At 35.6% G+C, this 25,800-nt stretch overlaps 2 protein-coding genes across 2 annotated transcripts; both read right to left on the bottom strand.

The window, feature by feature from the left end:
- Nucleotides 1–2,233: 2,233 nt before the first annotated feature.
- Nucleotides 2,234–4,840, bottom strand: LOC149409657 (zinc finger X-chromosomal protein-like). The gene has a single exon (XM_089649549.1). It carries the CDS (start codon nucleotides 4,754–4,756, stop codon nucleotides 2,915–2,917), a length of 1,842 nt encoding a protein of 613 aa, XP_089505675.1. The 5' UTR covers nucleotides 4,757–4,840; the 3' UTR covers nucleotides 2,234–2,914.
- A 5,400-nt stretch (nucleotides 4,841–10,240) lies between these two features.
- On the bottom strand, nucleotides 10,241–25,526 carry LOC149409656 (uncharacterized). Its single transcript, XM_089649402.1, has 2 exons — nucleotides 25,380–25,526; nucleotides 10,241–11,767 (listed from the first exon to the last, which is right to left on the bottom strand). The coding sequence occupies exon 2, from the start codon at nucleotides 11,750–11,752 to the stop codon at nucleotides 10,484–10,486; it is 1,269 nt and encodes a 422-aa protein (XP_089505528.1). The 5' UTR covers nucleotides 11,753–11,767; nucleotides 25,380–25,526; the 3' UTR covers nucleotides 10,241–10,483.
- Between the last annotated feature and the right edge of the window lie 274 nt (nucleotides 25,527–25,800).

The raw sequence follows: 25,800 nt of genomic DNA, 5'->3' as shown, positions 1-25,800 counted from the left end.
CCAAGGTACCAGCTCAATATTTTCATGCGGCTCAAAGAGTTGACTCAATTGAACGGGAGCTTTGAGCTCAGAGCATATGAGCAATGAGAATTTTGTGCTCGCACGATACGACTCCCAGCACCTAGCTCCCACCGTATGAATGATTGTACGACTATTTTTACTGATACGCCGCCTCGTAACACGATATAAATAAGATGTTAGGTAGTTAGCAGGTGTAGGTACATATGTCCAAGTCCATGTCGGACTGTCAGACGCCGTTCACATCTTTGAGTATGTAATAACAACTAATACTTGGATAATTGTAATGGCGCTATTTTTTATAATATCCTCTGATAAAAAAAGGTAACCATTCAATTGAACCATGGTACGAATTACCGGGAGTCGTACAAATACAACTCAAAAACAGCTAGCTTGATTGTGCGGCTCGCTCATAAACAACTCATCGCTAATTCAAGTCCCCAGGAATCTGAGCCTTCTTTCCACCGAGGCGAGACATTGCCATCATAGGTAAATGGGTGTTTCTTCATCCCCTACACATTTCCTCCAGCTGTTAGTGTTTGCTTTCCACTTCCAACAGCTGCATGTGTCAGGTGTGTGTCAGGTGACAGTGTCCTGTTAGTCCTACTAGCTACCTCAGTGAATTTCTATCAATATGCTAACTAACTAGCTAATCAGCCATAAGGAGTAGGCAGAGATAAAAGCCTTGGTCTGAAATTGGCTCAATAACCTGACAGTTTATCTAACAGATCAATATACCGATAAATTGTATAGTAAATTGAGATGCAACTGATAACCAGTAACTAGTATAGGGTTTTCACTATCATTTAGAGAATTTCTTCCAGAAGGTTTATATATATAATAGATGCAAATTATATTTATAGAAAGTAGAAAAAACACGATGTTTTTTAAACAAGCCGAAAAATTATATTTTCGGGTACTACATTGCTAACGCTGGCTAAACCTTATGAGATACTTCAAAATAATGTATCACGGAATTGTATATCATAAAAAGGACTACAGAAAAGTCCGCGATGGTATATGTCTATCGCATAAGGATAACCCCCAGCAACGTTGGGTACACGTCAGCTAGTTTAGAGATAATAAATTATTACGTTTACTTTCACATACATTGACAGCTTCAGAAAAATCTCTCGCTGTACATACCGCTACAAGGAGTTGAAAGGTATATCTTCAAACATTAATTCATTCTCTCAAACAATTGGGTACTGGTTAAATTAGTTTACCACCATGTATAAGGGTCACTGTTGCATATCATTTCTGCACTCGAAATTCAAGCCTAGTATTGGCCGGATATCCAGTATCCGGCCATTTCACTATCCGCTGCATTTCTAATATTATAAATGTCAAACTTCTTGAGGGCTCTAATAAGAATCTTTGGAGCCTAACGAGGAAATGGTGCAGATACAACTCTAATTTGTACCAATTGTTAAAAGAGTTGTCAATAAGAAGATTCATAAAACAAGGACAGCTCTGCTGGGCAAAATATGTGCAAGTAACATAGACATATGAATATTAGTAGACCTGCCCTAAGTGATTAAAAGCGTATTATTTCCCACTCCCCATACCGGTTCCATTGGAGCCGGCTGTGCTCGCGTATGGCCTCAAGTGAATTTAGAAAACGTGACGTCATCATTCTTGTGCGAACTATGGTCGAGGCATCATCGGTTCATTTTACGAAATAACACGGCAAAATGGTGGCTTGTGGTATGAAAACTTGTAAAAATAGATGTGAAAAAGAGAATAAACCCGATTGTCGTATTACATTCCATATATAAGCATTATTTTACTTTATTTTAAGCATATTCACATCGTATAATATGTATCAGTTGTAGAAACATATACTATCACAGATAGAGATACGTCTGGACGCGAAACACAAAGCTGGTTGGTTGCTGGGAAGTAAATTATGAACATTTATAAAAGTGTCTTAACTAAATACGTAAATGAAATATTCGACTCTGAAAATAGAAGAAATTTATTTTGCCGAATTTGGACTTCGCAAATTTGTTCATAACGTGGCGAGTAATTTGCGCTCCCATGTAAAAATGTCTATTCATTCAAAAGCAGTTTTTTCTTTTAAGAACTAAATGGTGATTTTATAATGCGAGATGCCTATATACTGTCAGATTGATTTATTGACGAATCACAGTCAGCTTTACCCCCTTCGTTCTTCAACAGTTGATTTTACCCCTCATCTTTAATTTCTAGTCTATATATTCATATGTCTGTGGCAAGTAAGGAAGATAGCCTATCACCAAAGAGGTTTTTCAATAACAAGCCTGCAGGATGAAGGAGTGTTGGCAGACCTAAACCTAGATGACTCGATAGTGTGGAGGATGACACCACAGCCTTGAGCTTAACTATAGGAAGACATCAGGAGATCGTCAGAAGTGTACACGTCTTTTAGAGACGGCCAGAACAATGTGTTGACGATGTATGCGCAGCTTCGATGTGTCTTCTGCATAATTGCATTGCCTCATTGATGAGGACCGTGAACTCTACTCCAATTTACCTGGTGAACAAGGCTTCTTTACTCCTCACGGACCTGCACTGCGTGGAGTCTTGGTCACTGACATTCTATTCGTCAATGAGTATTTTCAATAAGAAATCCACTTTTGAGTGAGATGTTACCTCAATATTTTTAATTGTTCCCCCATATTTAGAGATTCTCTTTGGCTGGGAGACCTGTCAGTCTTCGGCCCCTTATGTATCGGCATAATTTGTGGTCGGAGGCCCATTTATTTTGGGTGCCGCATCTCTCACTGCCCTACAATTGATTGCTGACAATTGATAGCCTGTTGTAATTCTTCCAGAATGAATATATTAGTTCATATGGCTGTCTGGAAACTAAAACCATAATAATTTAAGATAATTAAAACTTTCACCATTACATTCAATCATTATTCATATCAGGTTTCAATTCATGATTCGCTAACATGTGCCTTCTTAAATCTGAGTTCCGATAATATCGTCTCGAACAAAACTGGCAAACGAACGAAGCAATCTTCGTATGAAACCTTGACACGTGATAATTTAACATGCTTTTTTTGGAAAAGGCAGAATTACAACCGTTGTACGTGCACGCAAAGTTCATGCACTGATTCTGGTGCTTTGTGACATGTCGTAAAAGATGCTTTCTCTGAAAGAATCGCTTGTGGCAAAAATCACAACCAAACGGCTGCTCATCTGTATGTCGTTTCATGTGTTTTTCTAAATTTGAAAATGGCTTTTTACAGACTTCGCATTGCACAACAATATTTCCAGTAGAACGCTTAGTATACGTTCGACCTGTGTATGTCGATTCTAGTTTTTGTTGCTTTGAATGTCGCGTTTTAATGTGTTGATTTAAGTAGTATGTCAGAGCAAAAGCGGCGCCGCAAATGTGGCAGATTTTGTTCTTTGTGGAATGCATGGCGACGATATGCCGACGTAGATTTTCTTTAGTTTTAACTGCGGCATCGCACATTTTACATTTAAACTGTTTTTCATCTACGTGTGATAGTAAATGTACTCTAAAATTAGTCCGGGACGAAAAGGGCTTTCCGCACATGTGACAGAAGTATGGTTTTTCCATGGTATGACGTGCTCTGATATGATCTTTTAACGACGAGGTTTGAGGGAATCTCCTCAGGCAGTAAGAACATGCGTACGGTTTCTCGTTTGTGTGCGTACGTAGATGAATTACAAGCGTTCCTTTTCTTTTGAAGGACTTCCCGCAGTAATCACACATAACACCACCATCAACTTCTCTTTTATACTTCACCGTTTTGTCTTTTCTTCTTTCTTTAACCTTCTTTTCTTTCTTCAGCGAAGCCAACATGTTTGTCCATTCTTTAGGATGTGCTCTCTTCATGTGCGTATTGAGCGTACCGGATTGCGTGAATTTTTTCTTACAACACGTGCAGTGGTAAGGTTGTTCACCCGTGTGTTTTCGCATGTGGACAATGGATGCAGATTTGTTTTGTACTACAACACCGCAAACCAAACATTTCAACATGTCCTTTTTTAAACCGTATTCTTTAGAAGTTAGAACAGTAAACTTCACCTTGCTGACTTTTCTTAGTCTAGATTTTTTAATGTGCAAGCTATCTGTTTTACTCACAAGGCATTTTACCCTAGAGATTTCTTTCAAACGTGAATGTTTTGCAATTCGTCGCTTAATTAATGGTGTTTTTTGCAGTCTTCGATTAGCGAGCTTGTCTTCGAACGTAGAAACTAATTTTGTCGAATTAAAGATGTCCGTTTTAGGTGAGCCTTCTTCGTCTGTCTTTCGGAAAAATATTCCGTAGGACTCACAAGGAATTAGATTGTCAAGGGATAGGTCTGCATCGTGTAATTCTATACCTTCTTGTTTTATATCATCAATAATTTTACTTTGTTCATTTTTGATGGAATTAAAAATACCCGCACTTATAAAACTTAGCGGTAAATCATCATCTTCGTCTTTAATTGAATTTGAGTCGTTTTTCTGACAGGAATCATCAAAATTGTAAAAATGTTTTAATCTCTCATATGATCTCCTCACTTTGGTGATAAATTTAATAACAACTGTTAATTCAGAGATGCAGGAATCACAAATTAGAGATGACAGATTCTCATTTTTGGTCAGTTCAAATCCTGTGAAATCTTTTATTAACGCGCCATAACTGGTTGAATTTTCATCATTGTATAGTGAGGCCTTTGTATTTCCGTCTAATAAACAAATGCGACATTTGGAAATATCGTCTTCAATCATTTTAAACAACGATCTCCACACTACCGATGTCCATAAATCAACTATCTCCGATGTCAACAATAGTGATATGCAGTGACAGCTACCAGCTACTTTGACAGCTCATTAGAAAAAAGGCGAAAAAAGTAAACAATATCTCCATAGACATTGAAACAAACTTTGTTTAGTGTTGGGAACGCGACAACTTAACTAGGTACTAGTATTCAGAGCTTGGAATAATATGGAGAAAATGTTCATTACTCTGTAAAATGTTTATTACTACGGGTATTTAATGTACCGTCTTACCAGATAATGTGTTATATATGAATAAAAATATTATATATAATCTACCATAAGTAGTTTCCCCAGAATAGCTGGGTGTATTCAGAAAAATGATTCTTTAATGATATCCCTAAGAATATGCTGGCGTACAAGAAGTTAACCACATAATTTAATATACCTTATCACTTTTATAATAATGTACAGTGTTTTTCTAAATAGCAAATAAATTTCCAATCGAAAAAAACATTATGGGTACTTCTCATTTTTTAATGTCTAAAATTTTATTTAATATTTTTGATCTGTGAATTCGATTTTTTTTCCACTTTGATTTATTTCTTCTAATTTTTTTCGATATGTTAGTTTCAGAAATACAAAAATATTGCATTTCCAATTAATTATCAACCTTGCAAAGATTTTTTTATTTAATATAGATATAAGTGAATACAGTGGTGTTATGTAAATTCCAAATCGGCACAAAATATATTTATAATCGCAATCTCACTAAAGAAAAAACTGGTTCTTGTGCTTAGTGAGCGAGTTACACTAATTATAAGGAAAATAGAATAACATTATGCAATAGGTAAATAGGTATTTATATATAATATATATTTAATTGGAACAATTGAAATTTCTGGATCATCTAAATGTGTAGGTGTATACATAAAGGATTCTGTTACATACTAAATACTGAGGAATAAGGAGAGTAATTGGAAACATCTAAATAAAGTAGAGATGAATAGACTGATAATAAATATAGAGAAAGGGGGAAAACAGGAAATCATTTAGTTAATTATTCCTGACAAGTATAACTTCAGTTTGAGTTTCAGTTTGTTGATATCTTTTAATTTCTTTATTTCAATCGGAAGGTTGTTGAAATACTTAATTCCTGAGTAGATATAATTGTTTTGCATTATTTTGGTATTTTGATGTTGTATTGATATCTTTTTTATAGGTGGGTTTCAAAGTTTTTAATTATATTATCTTTCTAAATTTTTAAAATTGCCTTTTTCTTGAAGATATCCTCTACTCAAGCAGAGATGTGCAAAATGGGTACCCAAAACCATTTGGAATGCAAAATGGAAATGGGTCAAAATTTTTCCATTTGAACATGCAAAATGCAAAATGGTTTTTAGAAAAGCATTTCAAATGCAAAATGCAAAATACCTATTTTCAAAATGCATTGAAAATGCAAAATGGTTTCTCAGGTCAAACAATAAAATAATTAAAGAATTTCTAAACATTTTTGTCATTTAATAATGGATATCAATGTAGAACAAACATATTACATGATGGTAAATCCAAAAACACCACGACTACAGATTATGAAACCACAAAAAATGTTGCCAACGTAAAAACATAGAAACTTAGCAGTTAATATTACAGCCACATGGCCCCATGTTCAGTTTTTGAATCAGTATTTTTTGTAATGGTTTTGTAATCACTAAATTGCCAGGGCTCCTACCAGGGAGCAACTTGACAAATGTAAATTATCTCTCATAGCGAGGTTGAGGACCGACTGATATTTGGGGATTATGAAAAAAAGATGAGTGGAGATAGTAGGAAGAATGTTGCAAAAAAGCATTTAAAATGGAAAATGCATTGAGACAAGCATTTAAAATGCAAAATGGTTTTTAGAAAAACATTTAAAATGCAAAATGGAAAATACCCATTTTGCATTTTGCATTTCCATTTGAAATGGATTTTTTTTATAGTGAATACCTCACAAGAGTCCCAACTGCTCCCGTCTGGAGCCAGTGAGACTATGTCATCCCCATTTGGGGGATGTTGTGAGGCTGAAGGTAAGTGGGGAAGGGAAAGAGGAAGGTGGGGAAGTACCTGGCTATTCAGATCTAGTCACTAAACACGGCTAAAGCCATTTGGAGCAACGTTTCAATTCTGAATGGTGGTCTTACACCAGGGCGATACTGGTAGTATCTTCCACTCGGGAACGTACGTAAATATACTATATATTATTTTAATTAATTAATTGTGAAATAACACAAATTAATCAAATAAAATTTATTTGCGCACGCCGGGTTCGAACCCGCGACCTTCGGAATGGCAGTCCAATGCGTTACCACTGGACTATGCCGGCCGTCATTTATTTGAAATAAAAATTTGAAATAAAGCACATCTCTGTACTCAAGGCACCCCGAAAATTGCGAAAAGCATTTCTGTTGGATATGTGGAGGGTTTTTTTAGAATTAATGTGATGATTAGCTTCTGGACCACTTTGATCGTGGTTAGAATATTGTTGTATTACATACCAAAAATTTCATATTGAAATGACTGGACTAGTGCGTACAATACTCTTTTTAGGTTACTGAATTACATTGAATGATTAAAACGTTTTTTTTAAACATTAAATTGTCATAAAATATGATGTAGATACTGGATCTTGTCGATTGCGGATAGATTTGTCAATTTACATAAAAATATAATTGTTTTGTATTTTCTCAGATAATAGACGATGATAGCGATAATTGTTCGGAAAGGAAGAAATGCGATTTGCGCAAAATTTGAGTAATGCCTAATAGCGGTTATTGCACATACACTTCAGAGCGACAGTACAGCAAACCACTCCAGGCTACCGTCCAGAAAAGTTAAAAATTAAGGTAACAGTTTACAGCTCAGTCCATTTGATTGTGAGATATTTCTGGCGGTGGCTTGGAGTAGCATAAAATATTATTATATTTCACTAAAATATTTTATCGATTTAGATTAGGTATAGAGCTCGATCAATAAACAATGTTTTGTCTATGGAAATATTTATTTTTTATAATTTTCTAGTGAGCTGTCATGTGAGTGGTATATCCATATCCAATTTATGTGTATATCTATGGCTGACATTGTTTACTTTATTGCAGTGAATAAAGGCTCGGTATATCTTTCTTTTTAAAATGATTGAAAACGATATTTCGAAATGTCGCGTATGTTTATTAGACGGAAAAACTATGGCCTCACTCTACAATGATGAAAATTTAACCAGTTACGGCGCGTTAATAAAAAATTTCACAGGATTTGAGCTGACCAAAAATGAGAATCTGTCATCTCTAATTTGTGATTCCTGCATCTCTGAATTAACAGTTGTTATTAAATTTATCACCAAAGTGAAGATATCTTTTGAGAGATTCAAGTATTTTAACAAATTTGACGATTCATGGAAAAAAAACGACTCAAATTCGATAGATGAAGACGATGATCCACCACAAAGTTTTGTGAGTGTTGGTGTTTTTAATTCTGTCAAAGATGAACATCAGAGTAAAATGATTGGTGATGTTAAACACGAAGGCGATGATGTTCAAGATACAGACCTAACTCTTGACAGTCTAACTACTCGTGAGTCCTTCGGAATATTTTTCCCAAAGACAGATGAAGAAGGCTCACCTAAAACGGACATCTTTAATTCGGCAAAATTAGTTTCTACGTTCGAAGAATCGATCGCTAATCGAAGACTGCAAAAAACACGGTTAATTAAACAACCCATTGCAAAACATTCGGGATCGAAAGAAATCTCTAGGGTAAAGTGCGTTGTAAGGAAAACAAATGAATTGCACGTAAAACAAACAACCTTTAAAAAAGTCAGTAAGGTGAAGTTTACTGTTTTCACATCTAATGAAAACGGTTTAACAAAGAACACGTTGAAATGTTTGGTTTGTGGTGTTGTAGTACCAAACAAATCTGCGTCCGTCGTCCACATGCGAAAACACACGGGTGAAAGACCTTACCATTGCACGTGTTGTAAAAATAACTTCACGCAAATCGGTTCACTCAATATGCACATGAAGAAATTCCATCCTGAAGAATGGACGAATATGCCGACATCTCTGAAGGTTAAAGAAAGAAGAAAATACGAAAAGGTGAAGTATGAAAGAAATTTTGAAGGATTTATTGTATGTGAGTACTGCGGGAAATCCTACACAAGAAAAGAATCGCTCGTAAATCATCTACGAATGCACAAAAACGAGAAACCGTATGTAGAGTGTAAAAGAGATGTTGAACGTGTTACGTGTGATTACTGCGGGAAGTCCTACACAAGAAAAGGAACACTTATAACACATATACGAATGCACACAAACGAGAAACCGTTCGTGTGCTCTTATTGTCCAAGAAGATTCCGCCTACCTACATCGTTTAAAAATCATGTCAGAGCACGTCATACTATGGAAAAACCATACTTCTGCCACATGTGCGGAAAGACCTTTCCGGCTGCAAAGTGTTTAAGAAGACATTTACTATCACACGTCACTGAAAAAAAGTTTAAATGCAACATATGTGATGCCCTAGTTAAAACAAAATCATATCTAAAACGGCATATTGAGGTGATGCATAATACAAAGACCAAAATCTGCCACGTTTGCGGCGCTGCGTTTGCCCTGACGTACAACTTAAATCAACACATTAAAACGCAACATTCGCAGCAACAAATACTAGAATCGACATCCATAGGTCGAACTAATACTATACCTTCTACCGGGAATATTGTTGTGCAATGCGAAGTGTGTAAAAAACCATTTTCAAATTTAGAAAAACACATGAAACAACATACAGACGAGCAGCCGTTTGGTTGTGATTATTGCCACGAGCGATTCTTTCAGAGAAAGCATCTTTTACAACATGTCAAGAAACACCAGAATTAGTGCACAAACTTTGTGTGTACATACAACGGTTGTAATTCTGCCTTTTCTCAAAAGAGCTTGTTTAATTATCATGCATCGAGGTTTTATATTATGAATATTGCTTCGTTCGTTTGCCAGTTTTGCTAGAAGGGATATGAACGTAAATGTGATTTAAGAAGGCACATATTGGAGAATCATGAAATCAAAACCTGATTTAAATATTGATTCAATGTAACAGGAATAAAAAAGAAATTTATTAGAAAATACTTAAATACATGTTACCTCAACCTAATTTTAGGGGATGTTTATTATATGTTGTTTTATATGTATTTGAAAAAAGAATTAATATACAGGGTGCTACAGCACTTTCCAATACAGGGTGCTATAGAAATACAATAAAATTGATGTCAGATTGCTGTCTGATGATATATGTTTTTTAATTATAAACTCACCCTACCATTAAGTAGTTGGGTACTGCCTAGCGGGTCAAATGATATGCACTTCGTCTTGTTCCAGCAACACGTTAACAGATGAGACAGAGCGCGTGTGATAGAAAAATATTTTGTGTTAATAATTGAAAAAAATATCGAACAGCAAAATAACATCGTCTTTTACACCAAATATTTTTTATTGGTTAGTGTATTGGTATTTGTTTTTTTGTTCATACATGTATTCATGGTATTACCCACTCCTGAAATTATATTATCTAACATTTCTTATTGTAAAATAAACCTTTCAATAAATAAATTGAAAAATATGGCAATAATGAAGATGCGATTGTGTTGGAAATTTTAGATTTATTACAAAAAGAACAATTTTTTTTTGTAAAAACCTATTGTGTCATTAAGTTTTAATTTTTTTTATAAAGCGTTGGGAATTGGTCCTTTAGTAGAGGATCCTTCAAAATGGCGTTAATTCCTTTAGTATACCTCTCCAATTCTTTCCTCAAACCCTTTTCACCTTTCTCCAACTCTTTGATTCTGTTCTTCATGCACTCAATCTCTGAAACTGGCAAACACAGAGTTTTCTCATGGTGATCATGGTCATCGTGTTCGTGAGAGTCTTTGTAATGATCGTGAGAGTTTTTGAAATTACCATCGCTGCAAGACTTGCGTTCGTTGAAGAAACCGTCATGTGCATTATTGTATTCAATAGCCAACCCACTTTCGTTTATGTCCAGGGATAATACTTGATCCGTGCACAAAGCCAGTTTGCTCATCGTATCGTTAAGTTCTGAAGTCAAAGTCGAAATTGTCTGCGTTGAAGAAGACCTAAATGATTCTCTCACGAAATTTTGTTGACTCAAGCAGCTCTTCTTTGAAAAACTGTCGGACTCTTCAAAAATCTTAAGCAGTTTAAAACTGGCTTCGTTCACGACTTCTTTGATGGCTATTTCGTGGATGTCTTTTGAAGAACAAGGGTCGACTTGAAGCCGGTTCAATCTGATGAGTTTCGATCCTTTTTCTGTGCGTGTTCCGAGTAACAGTTTCTCGAAGCCGCCTTGTACGGCCATGGCTGTGATGCTATCGTCTCCTTCAACTTTTTCGGCATGAATTTTTTCATCTTCGATCTTCATCCCGTCTAGAGTCAGAGCGAAGAGATAACCGGCTCTCGTATCTTTCTTATCATCTTTCATGAATGTCAGAATAAACAATCTATTAGCGGCAAAGTCTAGAGCCAGCTGGTTGGAACTATACTCTCCTGTTGTGACGATTTCTATTTCTTTTCCTGTTTCGTTGAGTCCAACATAAGTTGTGCCGTCGCCCGTGTAATATTTATTACCGTGTTTGTCGATGAATTCGTTTACTGGCGGGATTACCTTTTTGATATGGTTAGCTTGATGTGTCTCCGCATCGATTTCGTAAGTATTGGTTCCTTCCGCTACTAGGATGTGTTCGTCTATGTAGCCGATTCTCTTGATAGGAGATTTAAAGTGGATGGCCATGTCGCAAGCGTAGAAGTCTCCGCAGATCTTGACTCTGCTGTATTCACAGCTGCCTTCATCTTCTTCAGTGAAGCAGTTAGTGATGAACTCCCCTTTTGGAGTTATGATGACACTGGCGGCTAAGCTGAACAGCAAACTTGATGCGGCAATTATGCTGCCGATTCGGACGCCCATTTTTAGCTGAAGTTTCTGCAAAAATAAGAAAGTGTGTTATAGTTCGACCAATAACAAAATACTGTTCCATTACATCTTCCAGATTGAAGCACGCTACGGGAGGCGAATGTAATATGGCAAGTCACTAACAAACACTACCGAACTAATAATAAATCACGCCCTTTCTGCATATGGTAAGAGGCGTGCACCATCTTTTGCTTGCGGTCTAGCTATAGTAGTTTGACAGAGCAGAATGACTTCTGAAAGGAATGGGTGGATCAGTAAAAAAATTTTTAGTCCAGTATTCAACAAAAATGAAAACCTCATCACATAAAAGTCTGAATCATAAAACATTTTTTTTAATGTTACCTCTTATGAAGCGTGCTGTGATTTTAGACGTTTTCAAAGTAAAAAAATAAGTTGTTGATATTTTTATAGTCAAGGAGATAAATTGTCCAATTTCTAACTTCCAACAAAGTGAAACTAGAAAACAGACTGATAAATCAAAGTTTTTTTGTTAAAGCATTCGATTTTGAAAAAATAATTCACTTTGGCTTTTGACAGGTAAAGTTAAATACTTACAAAATTAAAGGTAAGGCGTAGTTAAACATAATGTTAAGGTATAAAGAAAAGGTATAGGTCATAGAATAAAGAATAACACAAGAATTGCCTTGTGGGCGTGTTTCATGATCCAAATATTTGCCTAATCGAGGCTTAAATGTTCAATACAAAACTGTTTTTACGAAATTCAAATGGGATGGGGATGTCGGACGAGTGTAGGTGAGATAGAGTGCTTGGCTATTGGGCTAAATGAATCATTTGTTTGGAACTCACCCGCCATGCTAGGGACTTACGCACAACGTACGTGTGTTATGGCGGGTGAAGTTAACAGATTGATGGCACTTCTAGTGTTCCACGGTAAAGAAAAATTCATTAACAAAAGTATGACTTGGTTTAGAAATGTTGTAAGATATATTATTTGATGACGACATTTGAACGTTTCACAAATTTGGAATGCACACCCACTGGTTTCGGGCAGTTGACAAAAAAATTGTTTTTACCAATGCTAATGTTCATAATAGATCTATAAGTCAGTGATTTTATTGCGATCCCCAGAAACTTGTTTCAATGGTATTTCCAATGTTTAAAAAAGGTATTTATGGTGTTTACGTATTTAAATTAAAAAAATATATTTGATATTTGGCCAAAGTAATTTTTTTTTAGACATGAATCGTACCACGTGAAAGGTTGGAAGTCACATTATGCTACGTATACATACGCGAGCCGAACTGCCGAACTGAACCTCAACTTATGGGAAAAGTACTAAGCAACCACAAATGGCGCGAAACGCCGCGCCGCTTGCAGTTACTTTGTTCCTTTTACGTAATTCGAGGCTCGGTTCGCGTTTCGGTTCGCAAATGTATACGTACCATTAGTTGTTGCACATAAAATATGCAAAACTTATTTTTTTTGTATAAAGTAGGAAAAATATATTTTAATCAATAAAATAATATATTTATTGCAAACTAACGGTACACCGCCACGCGTTGCTGTTGCTCAGTCTGTCTGTGCAGATACAAAACAATGGCGCGTGTTGCTTTTACTTCCCACAGGTGGCGCAGTTGTCACAGGCGACATATATTTGATATAGGTAAATGCTGTGTTCCCACAAACAGTTCTCCAACTCGTCGTGGAAGGTGATTTTAAATAATAGGTTCTTTATGTTAAATCAGGGATTTATTAATACTTCGCGTATTACAATGGTGACTCGATAGTTGACCTAACTATAAGCTGGCTAAATGAGATCTGAAAACACCAAGTTTGTTTGGGAGCATTCTAACTGGTCCTGGCTACTACTGACTACTAGCTGCCATCTTACGGACTTCCAAGCAAGCTCTATGCACTGCCCTCTATGAGTGCATCTGTGAAGCTCTTATTTCCCAACAGTAAGCAAAAACACACGCGTATTCGAATGCAACTTTGTGTCAAAATTTCAAAGCAATCATTGAAGAACTTTCGGAAATTTGAGATTTTGAACAAACGAACATTTAGGGCCCGTTCCCACTTCCGTTTTCAAATCGGGGGCGGGTCCCGTTTTAAAATCGGATGCCCTAGTGGCTGTAGTGGATGTATGGAGCTGTTCACACTTGTCCGACACGATTTGAAAACGGATCCGACATTTTTTGTCGGATGGCTCGCCTACGCAGCGCGTCCGTTTTCAAATCGTGTCGGCACACGCTCGCTCATAGTGTTGTATGGAGCTGTTCACACTTGTCGTCCAGTCGTTCCGGCAGAGTCCCCGCCAAACCCCGACCCCTCCCCGCCCGCTCCCTGTCGCAAGGAAGCAGGCACGCTGCGTGCTTGTATTTGGTTATTTTGTTAAGTAAATAAATCAAAACTACAATAATGGATAAGGAAATAAATCCCGAAAATTTAATACCACTGGTCGAAGAAAGAGTATGGTAATATTTTATCTTTAACTAAATAAAAACAAAACACTTGGTGTACACAACTTTTGTACATCAAAATTTTTATTTTATTTTATTTAAGTTTACTTTTTTTTAAATTTTAAAGCTTTAATGAGATGCACGGAAGAGCGTATTAGTTAAATAAACACATAATAAAAAATATTTGAGTGTTTATTGTTTTCTTACTTTAAAATATCGATAGCCTTTCTTCAGGACAAATGCACTTTCTCAATTTTGTATTTTGATATGTTAAGCTCTCTGAAACTCATTCCAGTAGATGGTTAAAGGAAGTGATAGACATTCTCTTAAGCGATTAAGCGCCCTTGAGGTGATTTTTCATGGTGAAAACGGCGCTATATAAATAATCCATTCATTATTATTCTAAAATAATTAAAGAACTTTAGTTCATCACTTCTTAACTCACCAATTAACACTTGGAAAATTCCTACAGAAAATCATTCGGCTATGATTGGGTGTACTCAAAATTTTCTTTTCACTTTTTTCCTTCTATTTAATAAGTACCACATGATAACAAGAGCTTCATCGTCGTCCATTGCGCACCATTACTGAATAATGAGCAAATAACATGTTTTTGTTGAATCGACAATTATTTTTTTTCGTAGAGTATGGTCCGTTTTTAAAACGGATCCGTTTTTAAAACGGTAGTGTGAACAGGGCCATTGGCCGTCCGTTTTTAAAACGGGACCCGCCTCCGATTTGAAAACGGAAGTGGGAACGGGCCCTTACACTTTTATTTATAATAAATTATTAAAATCGCATTTGTCACATGGTTCATATTCTATGAACAGTTACCGTTTTTTGCCATCATAGTGGATACGACACAGGACATATCGAAGGTAGATCAGCTAAGCATTGTTGTGAGGTATGCAGTAATAAACAGATCGGAAAATGGACAGCCAATTGATATAGAAGTAAAAGAAGTGTGTCTAGGCTTTTATGCAACCATCAAACATGTCTAAGGAACTGAAAAGAAAAATAAATTACAATAACGAGATACACGGACACGGGACGAGAAATTCTAAGCAAATTAGATTGCCAACAAGAAAAAAAACAAGCACCCAAAAATCTCTGATGTACCAGGCCGTTCAACTCTATAACAAAATCCCGAAGGAAATTGCTGTGATAGAAAATATTAATAAGTTCAAAAATGAATTAAGAAAATATGTCTATCTTAATTATTAATGTTTCTTTTTTTGTGACTTTATTGAAATATTTAAAGAAAGAAAATTTTATTAATTTTTATTTTTTTGCCAAACAATGTACCTACATGTTTATAAAACTATTAGCACACACGAAGATGTGAGCTAACTTAAGATTAATAAATAAATAAATAAACATGGCGCAGTAGATTTAGTCAACCAAGTGACAACATTATTTATCGACAAAAATATTGATTTAAAAAAATGTGTGGGGCAAGGCTATGATGGAGCCAGTGTGATGAGTGGTGTGTATAATGTGTGGGGCAAGGCTATGATGGAGCCAGTGTGATGAGTGGTGTGTATAATGTGTGGGGCAAGGCTATGATGGAGCCAGTGTGATGAGTGGTGTGTATAATGTGTGGGGCAAGGCTATGATGGAGCCAGTGTGATGAGTGGTGTGTATAATGTGTGGGGCAAGGCTATGATGGAGCCAGTGTGATGAGTGGTGTGTATAATGTGTGGGGCAAGGCTATGATGGAGCCAGTGTGATGAGTGGTGTGTATAATGTGTGGGGCAAGGCTATGATGGAGCCAGTGTGATGAGTGGTGTGTATAATGTGTGGGGCAAGGCTATGATGGAGCCAGTGTGATGAGTGGTGTGTATAATGTGTGGGGCAAGGCTATGATGGAGCCAGTGTGATGAGTGGTGTGTATAATGTGTGGGGCAAGGCTATGATGGAGCCAGTGTGATGAGTGGTGTGTATAATGTGTGGGGCAAGGCTATGATGGAGCCAGTGTGATGAGTGGTGTGTATAATGTGTGGGGCAAGGCTATGATGGAGCCAGTGTGATGAGTGGTGTGTATAATGTGTGGGGCAAGGCTATGATGGAGCCAGTGTGATGAGTGGTGTGTATAATGTGTGGGGCAAGGCTATGATGGAGCCAGTGTGATGAGTGGTGTGTATAATGTGTGGGGCAAGGCTATGATGGAGCCAGTGTGATGAGTGGTGTGTATAATGTGTGGGGCAAGGCTATGATGGAGCCAGTGTGATGAGTGGTGTGTATAATGGTGTACAAAACATATTAAGGATATCCGTCTAGGGCCCGTTCCCACTTCCGTTTTCAAATCGGAGGCGGGTCCCGTTTTAAAAACGGACGGCCAATGGCCCTGTTCACACTACCGTTTTAAAAACGGATCCGTTTTAAAAACGGACCATACTCTACGAAAAAAAATAATTGTCGATTCAACAAAAACATGTTATTTGCTCATTATTCAGTAATGGTGCGCAATGGACGACGATGAAGCTCTTGTTATCATGTGGTACTTATTAAATAGAAGGAAAAAAGTGAAAAGAAAATTTTGAGTACACCCAATCATAGCCGAATGATTTTCTGTAGGAATTTTCCAAGTGTTAATTGGTGAGTTAAGAAGTGATGAACTAAAGTTCTTTAATTATTTTAGAATAATAATGAATGGATTATTTATATAGCGCCGTTTTCACCATGAAAAATCACCTCAAGGGCGCTTAATCGCTTAAGAGAATGTCTATCACTTCCTTTAACCATCTACTGGAATGAGTTTCAGAGAGCTTAACATATCAAAATACAAAATTGAGAAAGTGCATTTGTCCTGAAGAAAGGCTATCGATATTTTAAAGTAAGAAAACAATAAACACTCAAATATTTTTTATTATGTGTTTATTTAACTAATACGCTCTTCCGTGCATCTCATTAAAGCTTTAAAATTTAAAAAAAAGTAAACTTAAATAAAATAAAATAAAAATTTTGATGTACAAAAGTTGTGTACACCAAGTGTTTTGTTTTTATTTAGTTAAAGATAAAATATTACCATACTCTTTCTTCGACCAGTGGTATTAAATTTTCGGGATTTATTTCCTTATCCATTATTGTAGTTTTGATTTATTTACTTAACAAAATAACCAAATACAAGCACGCAGCGTGCCTGCTTCCTTGCGACAGGGAGCGGGCGGGGAGGGGTCGGGGTTTGGCGGGGACTCTGCCGGAACGACTGGACGACAAGTGTGAACAGCTCCATACAACACTATGAGCGAGCGTGTGCCGACACGATTTGAAAACGGACGCGCTGCGTAGGCGAGCCATCCGACAAAAAATGTCGGATCCGTTTTCAAATCGTGTCGGACAAGTGTGAACAGCTCCATACATCCACTACAGCCACTAGGGCATCCGATTTTAAAACGGGACCCGCCCCCGATTTGAAAACGGAAGTGGGAACGGGCCCTTAACGCAGAGTACGTACATTGTGCCACTCATAATTTAAATTTGGTGATAAATGATGCCGTTAGCAGTTGTGTGGAAATACAGATTTTTTTCGCAACGTTGCAAGATTTGTATAACTTTTTCGGAAACAGCATCAAACGTTGGGATCTACTGTCAAAATTCACTGGCGAATCCAACACCACTCTAAAAAAACTAAATCCGACTAGATGGTTCAGTGGGTCAATACGATATCTGCAATAAAACTTCGTTATTTTGATATTATCAAAGCATTATCAGAAATAGTTGTAAAGAGTCCTAATAAAGATGAGCGCAGTGAAGCAGAGAGTATTAAAACAAAATTGCTAAATTTCGAGTTTGTTTTGCGAATTCATGCACAGTGTATTGAACGACATCAATTATGCATCCAAAACTTTACAAAAATGCGACATCAATTTGGGCGAGGCGAGTAAAATTTTAGCAGAGACCAAAGCAAAGTTGCAAATTTATAGAAATGATTTAGAATTATTCAAGTGCAAATCCAGTGAAACTGCAAAAAAATATGGTATTCATACCCATTTTCAAGAAAAAAGGCAAAGAAAAGTTAAAAAAAACATTTTGATGAATTAGCTGCTGATCACCGATTTCCAAACCGAGAAAAAATATTTAAAATTGAGATTTTCAATAATGTACTAGACACAATAATATCTCAATTAGATACTCGTTTTATTGGTATGAGTGCAGTCTGTCATATATTCGATTTTCTAACACCAACATTTTTATTACATGTTGATGAAGCAACTTTATTGCAAAAGTGTGACGAATTCCAAAGAAAATATTCGCCCTAAAATATAGGCCCTAGTTTTTCACTTCAATTTATTAATATTTACCATCTAGTTTTACCTCAACTAACTCAAGCATGGACTGTTCACCAATTATGTAAGGAAATAATGAGCAAATATGGAGTGCTAGAATGCGACCTAACGGAAGTATTTACAGCAATGTTATTATTCTTTACAATTCCTGTCACTTCTGCAGCAGCTGAAATGTCATTTAGCAAATTAAAAATAATAAAAAAATATTTAAGAAATAAGATGGGCCAAACTCGACTCCGACATTTATCGCTAATAGCAATTGAAAACAAAACCGCATCAAGTCTGAATTTAAACGAAGTCATTGATACTTTTGCGAAAACTAAAGCTAGGAAAAAAATTGTAAATATAATAGTTATTTAGTCAGTTGGTAGGCCCGACCTTTATAAAATAAACCCTTGAATCTTCTCTATTTCGTTTTATTAGCCAAACCTACACCAAGTATTAATTGTAATTTATGTTGTTACTGTTTAATATTTTTATTACCTGCCCCGCAGTCTGCAGTGCACAAAAAAGAGCTCAAGTAGCTTAGAATTTTTAAAGTGTTTGTAAATTTCATATTTTTATTTCATAACATCTAATCAGTTTACATAGCAGTGGGGCCCATTTTTTAATTTGCCCCAGGGCTCTTGGTTACCTAGCTACGCCACTGGTTTCATGGCTCATTTTTAATACCAGTTTGCGAAATAATTTATTCAAATTTGACACCTAGGCCATAGTCTAGTGTTTATTTTATACATATTTGATTTAGTATAACATTCTATTATTACAAAATATAATATGTGGTTGTCATGTAAGAAATATATTTCTTATGGTCCTAGATGTGACCGTATCTTTTTCTGATATTGTTTCAAATGTTCGTTTATGATTCGCTAATATTATGTTCAATAATTAAATAATACAATTTGAAGTTTTACTCGTTGAGTTATTCCAAAAAATTAAATATTTATTATTAGTTAGAGATTAGGGATATGGGCACTTAGGCTGGCCGCATACATACGTTTTCCGTATTCGATTTCCGAATTCGTTTTCCGTATTCGGAATTCCGTGAGACTAGCGCAAACGTTCGTCTTTCTTCATTCGGAATGTATAAACGTCAGTACCAGTGTTGCCAACAAGGGCGATATATCGCCATTTTGGCTACTCAGAGCGAGAATCGGCGCCGAAAAAATCTAAAAGGCGACTGGTCGCCAATTAAGCTACTTCAAAAACATCAATTTTAAACATGTCCCGAAATTCTCTAGCCACCCCCACCCCCCCATGAAATTTATTTTTCTGGGGACAAATTTTATATTTTCTTGAAATTCTCTAGCCACCCTCCCCATGAATTTTTTTTATTTCTGGGGACAAATTTTATTTCTTTTGAAATTCTCTAGCCACCCCCCCCCCCACGAAGTTTTTATTTTCACGTAAAAACCTCAATTTTAAACATGTCCCACCTAACAGCAAATTCGGCTACTTTACGCTACCTTATGTATGAGAAACGGCGATATTAGGTCAAGATCCGTTGGCAACACTGAATTACGAACGGAAAGTTCCGTACGTTTGCGTCGGCACAAACAAACTGTATGCAATAGCTGCGTTCCACATGACGTCATTAGGTTTTTTCCATTCGGTTTCTCCGAACGCGCCGGCTCGCATTCGGAACGTGCGTAAGGAATTTGTTCCGTTCGGAACTAAAACGAACGTGTGCGGCAGTTAATGTATTTTCTACTGATTCCGTGCATTCGGATGTCCGAATACGGAAAACAAATTCGGAAATCGAATACGAAAAACGTATGTATGCGGCCAGCCTAAATCTCTCAAACTTTTATGAATCAAAGTTTATATATTTGTAAAATTAAATTCGTTTTAATCGTTGTAGCCGCAAATGAATTACAACCGACTTAACACTACATTATAATACGTTTTAATATGTGTGGGTTTTCTTAAAGCATTCCCTCAGAACGTTGCCTTTTGCAAAATAAACTAGCGGTGGGAACAGGTTTGTCATTACCTACGTACTATTTAAGACGAGTGGAGTTATCATAGCATCCGAGGATTTTCCAGTTTTATGTCCTGTCAGCAAGGTTCAGTTACCTTAAACCTCTTTTTTATGTAACACCTCACAGAGCGCCCCTTGTTGCAAGGTGTAAAGACAGGGGAACTATAACGCCACCCGGTTGGGCTTTAGGATGGGATTTATTAATGCGGGCTTGAAGACTGAAGAGGCTTGGATTATAATGGGTTTTCCAATAAGGGGTGTTATTTTGATATTCAAAGAAACTTTTCCCCTAAAAGATCAATGGTTTCGTTGCTTGTGTGGCACGTAGCGCCGTCTAGTTGAAAGTAAACGTTGTCCAGATCAATACCATCCAATTCCGGCCATAAAAAATCATTAATCATCTCTCGATAGCGCAATCCATTCACCGTAACTGTTGCTCTAGCCTCATTTTCGAAAAAGTAAGGTCCAATGACTCCGCCGGACCATAAACCGCACCAAACAGTCACACGTTGAGGATAGAGAGGCTTTTCAACAATAACTCTTGGGTTTTCCGAGCCCCAGATGCGACAATTTTGCTTGTTGACGAAGCCACCGAGGTGGAAATGGGCCTCATCACTCAAGATGATTTGCATTTGATTCACTCAAGTGAATTTTAATAATTTCAATGCGTTGTTGAAGCGTGTATCGTTAGATTTTTATTAATGGCGTAGTTTCTACTTGTCAAATGTTAAAAATGACAGCTTCAAAAGTAACATCTACCGAAATAGCGGGTTATTCAAAATAACACCTCTTATTGGAAAACCCTGTATGAAGGAAAAGAAACTGACACTGATAAACTTATTAAAAAAATGTGGTTTCCGATGCTAATGTGAACCAATTGTGATATCCGACGGAAATATTACGAAACGGCAAAGTAAGAATCGGAGTAAGTCGCCACGTAGTGTAACATTTGGAATTAGGCCGATAACAATAACACTCCTTATGCAGATGGCGATAAGGCTTAAATTCACGCTTAACCCCAGCCGCTAGTTTTGATTTACGCAAGAAAAAAACCAGAAAGTGTGTTACGTTTGATCCCTAGATCATAGGTAAAATCTTTAAATGCAGACATCATAATACTGTATAACATATAAGTTCATTTTACATTGATAGAATAACCAAATACAAAACAAAAACCAATAGGTGTCAGAGCAAAAATTTGTTAAAATATGCACTTCAAATTGATGCATTCATGTGTTTTTTGTATTAAAATATTTGATTGAATATATAATTTTTCACTTTGTATACGCAAAAAAAAACCATAAAACAATATTATAAAATCTTTTAATAAATTATAAGGTACCTTACACTGAATAGATACCACATACTAGAAATGACTTTCATGTAGATTTCAATGTGGCCACTGATATAAGACCGCAAATTCCCAATTTCTACCGATTTATAACAAGTTTACACTATATTCCAAAGCAAATTTGTTATTTTCTAACATAATCTCTATACATTAGCCGAGTTGAAAAATAATTCATATGAAATTCCAACGACAGAAAAATAAATCGCAAAGTATGCCTTGAAAATAATAAAAAAACCCACATCTGTTTTTGTTATTTAACATTTTATGTTATATATATGAAAAAAATCACAGTGTTTCTTTAAATGCTATGAGAGTTTTTTTCTAATTTAAATAAGTCATGATTTATAAAATATTTTCTAATATAAATTATAATCGTTTTTTTTTAATATTAGCGCGCTCCATTAATATTCGTATTTATTTATCTCCCTTTCAAACCATCTTCTTCTTCTTTTTGAACGCTTATTAGGAAGAATTAATATCTTTTAGTTTTTGCCCATTTATCACGCGATTTTAACTCAATTTCGCGATGCTAACTTAACACAGTGACTTTTCAACACACTTTTGAAAAGTGATTAAAAACGATGAAAAAAATTTTTTTTTCAACCTAACCTACTTAACCCAGTTAATAAAGTTTTTGTTTCATCACTTTCCATGACTTTATATATCTTTTTAAAGATGTGATGAATTATCATTTTGACGATTTATCCGGTCACCAATAATAACATATGAATGATTTGCGAAATTAGAAAACAATCACATCAAGGGCGCTACACATTATTTGCAAGAAAAAAACTTGCGAATAGATTGCATCCACCATCAGTAAAACACTAGCCTAACATCGCATATCGTAATCCTATTTGAATTTCACGATGATGATCAAACACAGTTTTGTATTGGAATTTTAAGGCCGTATTAGCCAGACTTTTGTGTCACGAAACACGCCCACATCGCATGTCTTGTGTTATTTTTTTATTCTGTGCTGCTTACCTATCTAGCGAATACCAATTAAAATAAATAAGAAAAATTAAAATGTGTACAAAAACATGTTTCAAGTTCAACGGAAACGTATTTTATATTGTCGATCTTCGATTAGATCGGTGACTGGATAACGCATTAAAATGACAATTCAACACACCTTAAAGTGATACACGGAAAAACTGAGAATGGCTGATTTATTAAAATCGTGTTAAAAACGTGATGGCACGCCATCATTTCTAACAATTTATCAGCACATTCAGAATATATCTGTGATGTTTGGTAATAAGTTGGGTTTTCAAGTGATACAGAGTTTTCCTATAAGGTGTTATTTTGATATTCAATCGTAAAAGATCAATTGTTTCGTTGCTTGTGTGGCACGTAGCGCCGTCTTGTTGAATGTAAACGTTGTCCAGATCAATACCATCCAATTCCGGCCATAAAAAATCATTAATCATCTCTCGATAGCGCAATCCATTCACCGTAACTGTTGCTCCAGCCTCATTTTCGAAAAAGTAAGGTCCAATGACTCCGCCGGACCATAAACCGAACCAAACAGTCACACGTTGAGGATAGAGAGGCTTTTCAACAATAACTATTGGGTTTTTCGAGCCCCAGATGCGACAATTTTGCTTGTTGACGAAGCCACCGAGGTGGAAATGAGCCTCATCACTCAAGATGATTTGCATTTGATTCACTCAAGTGAATTTCAATAATTTCAATGCGTTGTTGAAGCGTGTATCGTTCCATTTTTATTAATGGCGTAGTTTTTAATTGTCAAATGTCAAAAAATGACAGCTTCAAAAGTAACATCTACCGAAATAGCGGACTATTCAAAATAACACCTCTTATTGGAAAATTCTGTATATATATTTGACAATCAATCTCTAAATAGTATAAAACAAGTCGGTATCCGCGTCTGTCTGTTTTTGCGCTTAGTTCTTTTAAACTACGCAACGGATTTTGATAGGGTTCACTATCATTTAGGAAATTTCTTCCGGAAGGTTTATACATATAATACATGCACATTATATTTACAGAAATTAGAGAAATGTCGATGTTTTGTAATCAACTCGTAAAACATATATTTTGGGCGCTTACACTGCTAACGCTGGCTAAACCTTATGAGATACATCAAAATAATTTACTACGGAATTGTATATCTTAAAAAGTTCTACAGAAAAGTCCATGACGATATATGTCTATCTCCTAAGGATAACCCCCAGTAACGCCGGGTACACGTCTTCTAATTAAATAATATAATGCTATTCAAAATGTAGGCAAACTTAACTTTTTTTTGAGGAAACCAATCTCTTTCTAGAAGAAGATATTCAGATAGATATTTATATAAGTAACAAAAGGGTCATATTTCAATACAAATTATGGTTAAAATTTTGAAAATTTTTCTACTTGTGAGAACAGACTAACATAAACTAAAATACAGTGGGGCAAAAGTAATCACCCAATGTTCTTTTGCTGTAATTTTTTTTATGATAAAATTTATTCGAGTAAACTGATTCATGTCTTGTTGATTTGTATTCTGAGTTTGTTTACTTCACAAATTCGAAACCGTATTGACATTTGGCGCCATTTGTAAAAGTTATAGCGTTTTCCAATATGGTGATTACTTTTGCCCCACCTGTATATAGGTAACTTTTTAGTGTAAAATAGGGTGACAAATTTTGGTGAACATTTGCCTATTTTGGGTTTCAAATTTAATTTTTTGGATGTAACTTTTTACTTAATTAGTAAGCAGTTAAACATATGTAGATATAATATAGGTTATAATATTAAGGCGAAGCTTAATGCCAAATCACTATTTTGATTAATCTTTATAATGAATCGGTGTACATTATGAATACCAAAAAATATGCTTTAGATAAATGTAAGGTTTTCCTATCGTTTCGCTTGAGTAGAATACAAATTAAAAATATAAATGTAAACTACTAAAAATTTTTTTTTTCAATTTAAATGTATGAACGAGGAAAGGAAACAACTTTTTAATGTATTTATTAATTTTCGGGAAATCGACAGTTAACAATTAATCAGTTTGTACATAAGTATTGAATAGCTAAAATAAAACCTATTATGTAATTATATTTTACAAACAAAATACAGTATTTAAGATTATCTGTGACACTTGATTAACTTTTTTGCTTTCTTATAAAATTATTTACAAAATGAATAAAAACCAGTTTTGTGCTTGAAATCGAACGTTTCTAGACTCCGAAAATTACATCAACAAAACTCATTCACGATACTAATAATTTAGAAAAAAACCTTTTTATGATATACGTAATAATGGAATTATGAATAAAAACAACAGAAAAGTTACTAATTAATTAACTTATCATTAAATATCAGAAAAATATTCTTTTATGGGCTTTTTTGAAAATGTCCATTTTGTTATTAGGTACGTTATTGTAATTATTACACAGTTTGTGCAAGCAAGAATTTTGTTTACAGTTTGTTTTGCATTGATCTTCTTTGAACAAGACACCAGGCACCCCAAAATGTTGGGTTAGGTTTGTTTTGATTTCTTAACTTTTCTCTAATATTTTGTTTTGTATTTGAAACAATACAAATAATACATTGAGACTCTTACCTTGTAAACAGTAACACGAATGATGTATTCCTCTTGAAGTACGTCTTATTGCATGAACTTTCCAAGGCTATCTGACGGGAGATGAACTTGAGCTCTATACTGGATATCCCTGCCTCTCGACTTGTGAGATTATATAAGAAGATGGCAAAAGATGAAAAGCCCAGAAAACGACAAAAAGCGAGTGGAATTACCGATAAAACCTGCCTATATGACAAGAAACAGGGCTGTCGCAAATACATATAATAATATGATCGCCGAATATTTAAAAATATAAATGGGAAGTTCTCCTTTATTTTGACCACTGAATATTATAATTTATAATACACACTAGAAATTTCTTCCATGCAGATTTGAATGGAAACCAATGTAGCCACTGAAACAACCCCTAGAGTATTTTAGGGAAACATTTCTCCCAGCCTGA

This window comes from Hesperophylax consimilis, chromosome 30 (genome assembly GCF_061612785.1).
Source record: "Hesperophylax consimilis isolate HC1 chromosome 30, BYU_Hcon_1.0, whole genome shotgun sequence".
NCBI lineage: Eukaryota > Metazoa > Arthropoda > Insecta > Trichoptera > Limnephilidae > Hesperophylax > Hesperophylax consimilis.
This window is presented reverse-complemented; position numbering and strand designations above follow the sequence as displayed.

Excerpts from the sequence above, each read along its gene's own strand:
- LOC149409657 (XM_089649549.1), bottom strand. The coding sequence starts at position 4,756 with ATGATTGAAGACGATATTTCCAAATGTCGCATTTGTTTATTAGACGGA.
- LOC149409656 (XM_089649402.1), bottom strand. The coding sequence starts at position 11,752 with ATGGGCGTCCGAATCGGCAGCATAATTGCCGCATCAAGTTTGCTGTTC.